Source organism: Myotis brandtii, unplaced genomic scaffold (assembly GCF_000412655.1).
Source record: "Myotis brandtii unplaced genomic scaffold, ASM41265v1 scaffold1286, whole genome shotgun sequence".
Lineage (NCBI taxonomy): Eukaryota > Metazoa > Chordata > Mammalia > Chiroptera > Vespertilionidae > Myotis > Myotis brandtii.
In genome coordinates this window covers 59,653-67,461 of record NW_005354535.1, presented here as the reverse complement: position 1 = coordinate 67,461, position 7,809 = coordinate 59,653, and the positions used below count along the sequence as shown (strand labels likewise).

The 7,809-nt window shown below is 55.6% G+C and overlaps 2 protein-coding genes across 2 annotated transcripts in view; both read left to right on the top strand.

Annotated features, from left to right (window-relative positions):
* Positions 1 to 599, top strand: part of USP17L8 (ubiquitin specific peptidase 17-like family member 8) — a 5,984-nt gene extending 5,385 nt beyond the window's left edge. The window contains 2 exon segments of the mRNA XM_014534309.1: positions 39 to 117; positions 351 to 599. Of these exon segments, the coding sequence (XP_014389795.1) occupies positions 39 to 117; positions 351 to 599 (328 nt within the window).
* Positions 600 to 5,912: 5,313 nt separating this feature from the next.
* Positions 5,913 to 7,433, top strand: LOC102244774 (THO complex subunit 4). The gene is made up of 3 exons (XM_005859638.2): positions 5,913 to 6,466; positions 6,909 to 7,144; positions 7,252 to 7,433. The coding sequence occupies exons 1-3, from the start codon at positions 6,436 to 6,438 to the stop codon at positions 7,264 to 7,266; spliced, it is 282 nt and encodes a 93-aa protein (XP_005859700.2). The 5' UTR covers positions 5,913 to 6,435; the 3' UTR covers positions 7,267 to 7,433.
* Positions 7,434 to 7,809: the final 376 nt, after the last annotated feature.

Genomic DNA, 7,809 nt, shown 5'->3' with positions numbered 1-7,809 from the left:
CTGCTGTACCGGCTCTACGCCGTGCTGGCCCACGCGAGCCGCACCTGCCACAGCAGCCACTACTTCTACTACGTCCGAGAAGCGGGCGGCCCCTGGCTCAAGATGGACGACGCCCAGGTGACCGCCTGTGACGCGTCTGTGGCCCTGAGCCAACGCGCCTATGTGCTCTTTTAAGTCCAGACCAGTGAACGGGACGGAGACGGCGGGGAAGCACGCTGCCCCAGGACGGAACGCAAGGTCGACCCCACGGGGTCGAGAGTGCCCCCCACTTCACGGCTCCCGGGTCCGAGAGGCTCACGCAAGAGGCGCAGGTCTAGCACACCAGCTTACAGCACTGGCTCTTGCTCCAGGAACAATCCCCACCGAAGCCTGAGTTCAACCTCAGGGAAGTCGAGTGTGCCCTGCCTGCCGAAGCCGTTGTCATTCACCAGTCCCGGAGCAGCGGTGGCAGGACCGACCACCTGCTCAACCACCCAGCCGGGGACGTCCTCCCCTGGGTGGCCAAGGTCACTGGCCAAGGTCCTGGTCCCAGAGGGGAAGCCAAGGAGAACAGGAGGAAGCACAAGAAGTGGCACAGGTCCGTGCCTGCATGCCAGTGATCTCATCTCAGAAGCAGGAGAGGCGCAGGGAGGGGCCTGCGGGAGAGCCTTGGGCTAATCACTGGGTGGGGGTAAAGAGGGGGTGCGGGTAACCTTCCAGGGTGCCGGGACAAAGACTTTGCAATCATGGCAAAGTTGGATACCCGTGAACCCGTGTAGGTATTCTCTCTCTTTTTTTTCTTTTTCTTTGGAAATCCTCACCCAAGGATACTTACCCAATGATCTGTAGGGAGGGTGAAATGGAGGAGGAGAGACTGACAGAGAAACTTCAATGTGAGAGAGACACAAATATAGGTCACATACCGCACCCACCCCGACCAAGGAAGGTCACAGATGGAGCCTGCAACCCAGGTAGTTGTCCTGAATCAGAATCCAACCGCTTCAGTCCGAGGGCCGCCGCGCTATCCACTGAGCCCCAACAACCAGGCTGCCCATCATGATTTTTATGGCTGTGCATCTGGTGCTGGGTCATTTGGGGCGTGTGTGTGGGGGGCTGGCAGGGGCGAGGGGCGGGGTGGAGGGCGCGGTGTTCTGCGCATTGATTTCAGTCTCTGTTCACGAGGCATGCCCTGCATCTTGGAGGCCATCATCTGTGGCGCACGCTTGCCAGACCTGCCGGCACTCCCAGGCCGCAGTTCTGTCCCGTGGAGCTGGGCCTCCACTCCTGGGACTAATGTCTGAAAATGCCGGAAGCCGGTCCATCCTTGCTGCTTGACACAGTCGCCGCAGGAAAGAAACATCTGCACAGCATATGTTTCAAGGGACCTGGCATATATAGCATATTGTTCTTAATATGTTTGCTCTCTTTAGTGCCATGTGTTTTAACCAAGGTCACCTCTCCGAGAAAGGTTGTTTCCCCAGGTGGGGATTTTTCCCTGAGGTCAGGGAGGGGATACAACCCCTTAACTAAGTGCCAGGCGGGTAGTTAAGCTACATAATCTTTACTCCCTGGAATGGAGATAAGAAACGCCCTAACCTTTGTAATAGAAATTGACAGGATTAAAATCGGCTGGTATAAATATAGATGTAACAAGACAATAAACATCAGATCCTGATCAGATCCCGACCAGAACTTTGGCTGGAGATCCTGGCTAGAGGTCCTGACTAGGCTGCTGATCAACTGAAGGCTGTCTCCGTGTCATTTCTTCTTCGCCGACTCTGTCCACACCTTTGGGGACCCCTGGACCTGCTGGGGTTGGATCCCAGCATGAAAAGGCTCCATGTCCCCCTCCGAGGCGCATGTCCAGCTGTGCTGATGTGAACCAGGGTGGATTATGCCCTCAGGATGGCTGAGAATGCACAAAAACGTCTGGTTACCTTCCTAGGATCAGCAGCCCCCTACACCCGGGGAGGCTTGTGTGGCTCACTAGAGCCCCCAAAACATTTCTAATCCCTCCTGGATGGGCTGTGATGGCTCTTGCCACCCTGGACAGGCTGGGAAATGTGTGACCAGAGCCCGAGCGTCCTGCAGGTCTTCCACAACAGCGCGCACAGCCCCGGATCCGCCTTTGCCAAAGAGGGTTGTCCCGGGCCCACCCGAGCCTGTCTACATATGTATTGACCCCTCTTCAACCCAGGAAACAGTGATGGTGCACTGCAAGACCTGGAGAAGGTGCCCTGCGGGGCACCTCTGGCACCTGCGGAATCTCTGAAGTCCTCTCCAAATCCAGGAAACTCTTCACCAGGCACGTCCTGCCCTCTGCTGGTCGAGAAGCGCCAATGCAACCTCCCCTCCTGCAGCCTCATCTGGGGAAGGCAGAGAAAGGTGCCTGGACTTCCCCAGTTCTGGGTAGACCCGAGGGGGGGAGGACAAGCAGGGGGCGCTGTCTGCAAGAAGGCAGGGGATGAAGGGTGCTCAGGGATGCCGACGGACCATTCAAATCAAGGAGTGTCCGTGCGTGACTGCGGATGTACACACACGGATGCAAACGCCGAGTGCACACACACACACACACACACACACACACAAACACACCTACCCCCCCACCCCCCCACACACATGGGAGCACTAGGTCCGCTATCAAGATTTCTGCTGAGTGATCCACGTCTAGGAGATTTACTGTGGCTTTTTCCTTGTGGCTTGTCCTGGGCCCACCCGAGCCTGTCTAAATATGTATTGTCCCCTCTTCAATCCAGAAAACAGCGATGCCGCCCCCCAAGGCGTGGAGACAGAGATGTAAAATCTCTGTCATCAGTGATGCAGCAGCAAAAGTTCCACTGTATAATATCAAACGGAGTCATAAAGTTTTCTGTCGGACTATCAGTGTGCATGTATACATTACAAAATAACTCTGTCATCAGTGATGCAGCAGCAAAAGTTCCACTGTATAATATCAAACGGAGATGCGCCCTTCAGGTGGCGCATCTCAAGGAAAGGTTCTCCTGAACATGGCTGCGATGCCTGGTGTGCTTGACCCTCGCCTCTTTTGCAGGCTCCTTCGACCCGGACCCGTGAAGAGTGTTGGGGGTTTTTATTTTACTTTATGTTATGTCATTATTTCTTTGCTCGTTTCTCTTCATTCATTGCAATTGATTCTATTTCTCGGCAATGAACCGTTGCAAACATCGGTCCCATTTGCATTTTTTTATCAGCAGAATTTCTGGATTTTAAGGACTATTTCAGTGCTTATCATTGCCTGCCACATATCTGTCTGTCCTTTCCATCCATGGCAAACGGATTCCCTCAAACCTAATGAATTCATTAACAAAAGTTAAAAATGACCTTGACCACGTGCTTCATTTGAAATTGACATAAAACTCTATAGAAGCCCTGTCCACTGTCTCTGCTTTCCAGGTTGTAAACTGTCCTTGAATACATTTAGCAGTGATGGTGTGTGGTGTGAGGTAGGGCTTTACCTTCGGGGTGGTTTGGTGGGTGTCTCTGTGTGTGTGTGTGTGTGTGTGTGTGTGTGTGTGTGTGTTTCTCTTGGTTTTTCAACCTCCAATGAAAGAAGAGGCTGTTTATTTGTCCTAAGTCAAGAGTCCAGGTAAGCACACACCAAAAGTCTACAAGAGGCACACGAGAAACAAGTGAAAGGAATTCAAACATAGCACTACAGAAAGTCCTCAACATACAGGACAAGAGAGCAAGAAAATAAAAGAGAAATGGAGGACTCTAAAACACTTAGAAAACCATAACACCGCAAGCACCCTTAACTGGCAATAATCTCTTCAAGTATAAATAGATGACAGGATCCAATTGAAAGACAAACGGAGCCCTCCTGGTGTGGCTCAGTAGCTGAGAAGTCGTGTCATGCACTGGAAAGCTGAGGGCTCCATTCTGGGTCAAGGGATTCCGGGTCAAGGGCACATACGTGGTTGCACATACCAGGTTCCATCCTGGCTCTGGGCAGGGTGTTTGTGGGAGGCACCCCATCCATGTTTCTCTCACATCACTGTCTCTCTCTCTCTCCTCTCTCTCTCTCTCTCTCTCTCTCTCTCTCTCTCGTTCTCCTGAACGTGGCTGCGATGCCTGGTATTCATTCCTCTAAGGGAGGGGGTGGCAGGCGAAGATGTGTGGGAGGGGGGAGACCAGAGACGCAAACACACCGAATGAAGCGGGCCGTGGAGGTCATGGGAGGCAGAGGCTGAAGTGGATGTGAATACAGTTGTATGGTTTTGTATATTAGCTCTGAGCCCAGGACGCCAGAGGCCACCAGCAGCTGGTGGAGGCAGGCGAGGTGCTCCCCAGAACCCCCAGACGGAAAGGGGTCCCGCTGGCACCTTGATTTGTGACTCCTGGCATCTGGCCTCTCAGGGAATTTCTTTCTGTTCTTGTAAGCCACCTCTTTGGTGGCAGCAGGACATGGCGACTCTAGGAGATGAATAGGATGCCATCCTTCAGATGTGCCCTATGACGTCTGTTTTTCAAAACCATTGAATCCAAGGAGGTCAGTTGTACTGTAGGTGTGATCAGAATCTCAGCTGAGCATCAAATATGATCCACAGGCCCGAGCCACCCGGCAAAAAGCCACAGTGAGTCTCCTAGACGCGGGTCACTCGGCAGAAATCTGGGTGCCCGACATTATGCTCCGTGTGTGTACCTCTGCGGTCACGCAGGCGCACTGGGGGATTTCCACTGTGGGAATGGCATCTGAGAGTACCCGTCTTCTCCCCCCGGCCCCCCCCCCCTCCCGCCACACACACACACACACACACACACCCGCTGGCACCTTGATTTGTGACTCCTGGCATCTGGCCTCTCAGGGAATTTCTTTCTGTTCTTGTAAGCCACCTCTTTGGTGGCAGCAGGACATGGCGACTCTAGGAGATGAATAGGATGCCATCCTTCAGATGTGCCCTATGACGTCTGTTTTTCAAAACCATTGAATCCAAGGAGGTCAGTTGTACTGTAGGTGTGATCAGAATCTCAGCTGAACATCAAATATGATCCACAGGCCCGAGCCACCCGGAAAAAAGCCACAGTGAATCTCCTAGATGCGGATCACTCGGCAGAAATCTGGGTGCCTGACATTGTGCTCCGTGTGTGTACCTCTGCGGTCACGCGGGCGCACTGGGGGATTTCCACTGTGGGAATGGCATCTGAGAGTACCCGTCTTCTCCCCCCGGCCCTTCCCCTCTCCCGCCACACACACACACACACACACACACACACACACACACACACGCCTTCTCTCAGACAGCGCCACAGGCTGGACCTTTCCCCACCCCTCGGGTCTCCCTACACCCGGGAGGTCCAGACACCTGGCTCTGCCTTCCCTAGAGGAGGCTGCTGAAGGGTGGGAGTGGGGGGTGAGGAGGAGGCTTGCATTGGCGCTCCAGGACCAGTAGAGTGCGCCATTGGCCCGCCGAAGGGATTTCCGGGCTTGGGAGATGGGGCAGGTGCCCAAGGAAGCCCACAGGGCTCAGTCTCCACGCCTTGCAGGGTGGCAACGCCGTCTTCTGGGTTGAAGAGGGGACAATACATATTTAGACAGGCTCAGGTGTGCCCAGGACAGGCCACAAGGGAAAAAAGCCACAGTAAATCTCCTAGGACTGCGTCACTCAGCAGAAATCTTGTTAGCAGACCTTGTGCTCCCCTGTGTGTGTGTGTGGGAGGAGGGGAATGCGGGGGGGGGCGGTGGGTGGATGGGTGTGGGTGTGGGTGTGGGTGTGGGAGTGTGTGTGTGCGTGTGCGTGCGTCTGTGTGTGTACATCCGCAGTCACGCACGGACACTCCTTGCTTTCAGTGGTCCATCGGCATCCATGAGCACCCTTCAGCCCCTGCGTTCTCGCAGACAGCGTCCCCTGTTTGTCCTTCCCAGAGCTGGGGAAGTCCAATCACCTGGAGAGGGAAAGGTGAGCCAGAACCTGCCCCGGGGGGCTGGGCAGGACCCCCAAACCAGTGGGCCCTGGAGCTGGTGCACATGGCAGGTGGTGTCCCCGGTTCTGTGATCTCGGCCTTTGCTGATGGTTGGCACTGTTCTCGGGTGTGTTGTCAGCTCCTTTGTCAAAGAAGACAGCGACTTCACGGGTGCCCCTCACGGGGGCTGGTGGTAGATGTCAGGCCCCCAGGCTGGCCGGAGCCCTCAGGCCCAGCTTTCCTGGAAGTTGCTGTCTCGCCTGCCCCGTCCTCCCCCACATCCCACTCCCACTGTCCTGCCCCCACCTGTATGTCTGCCACCCAGGGAAGTGCCCTCAAAGTAGCTGACACTCCCGGGGCTGTCCCCCGGCCGCCGGAGGGGACAGGCGTGGCTGATGATGCTCTTCCTGACTCCAGGAGCTGTTTGCGGAGTTCGGGACTCTGAAGAAGGCCGCCGTGCACTACGACCGCTCTGGCCGCAGCCTGGGAACAGCCGACGTGCACTTTGAGCGGAAGGCAGACGCCCTGAAAGCCATGAAACAGTACAACGGCGTCCCTTTGGATGGTGCGTTTGGGGTTGGACCCAGAGAGCTGAGGGCTGGCACCTGTATGCTTACACCCTCCCCCTCCCCGTTGAGGACACTTTGCCGTCACCCCCTTGTCTCCCATTCTGCCACCCTCTGCTGCCTCCACGTCTGGACCCACCTCTTGTGATCCCCATCCAACAAGCTACGTTCCTCCCCTTCAGCTCCTTCCTTCCCGAAGCCTCGCCTTCCAGAAGCACCGTAGTGCTCGCTCTGCGGGCGGGCTGAGGGTGTCAGGGGCCCCCACCTTTCCACCTGTGAGCGACGCCGCCTGAGCCGGGCTGAGGAGTGAGGCGTTGGCAGGCTATCCTCGGTGCTGCTGCTCCTCCCCGTGGGTCCAGGCTGCCTGTCTTGGTGGGAGCACTGGGGGCCCGGTGGGTTCCGGCTCCGATGGGAGTGTGCCCTTTTGTGTTCCCGCCGCAGGCCGCCCCATGAACATCCAGCTCGTCACCTCACAGATAGACACGCAGCGCAGGCCGGTACAGAGTGTGAGCAGAGGCGGGATGACTAGAACCCGAGGATCCGGAGGCTTCGGCGGCGGCACTCGGAGAGGCGCCCGTGGAGGCAGCCGGGGCAGAGGCAGGGGCACCGGCCGGAGTTCAAAGCAGCAGATCTCTGCAGAGGAGCTGGACGCCCAGCTGGACGCTTACAACGCGAGGGTGAGTCCCGGGCCAGGGGGTCTGGGGGCTGGCCTAGCGCGAGGGTGGGGAGCCCCCTCTTTTTTGGGGGTGGGACCTTCTCTGACCTCTTTTTTCTCCTGTTTCAGATGGACACCAGCTAAAGCACCAGCAAGTCCGTGCGTGGAGCTAGGCCTGAACGTCGTCTCCCGCTGCTTCCCGAGGGCGGGCCGGCGGGGCCCTGTGGCCAATGATGGAGTTGTTTCTTCTGTTTTAAAATAGGATTTAAAACTCATGTAAAGATTTCTTTTCCTTTTTTATTTATTTATTTATTTTTGAATTCTGAAACAGACCTGTTTTGTACCGAGATATTTTTGGGATAAATTTTACTGGTTGCTGTTGTGGAGGAGGTGACGTTTTCACCTTTGCCATAATAAACAGAAACAGCTGTAGAAAACACAAACACACAAACAAACAAAACTCGTTCCCCCCTAAAAAACAACAACAACGAAACAACAACAACAACAAAACCCTCCTTAAAAAAAAAAACCCTCAAAAAAAGAAAAACTCCTTAGAAAACACACTTATCCAGCCTTTCATCGCGCTGACGCTTCGGCAAGCCCAGATGGCCAAGCCTGGACCAGGTCACTGGACATCCATCCAGAGAGGGAGGGGGGCGGAGGGGGTCGACCCGGGGCCGAAGAGCC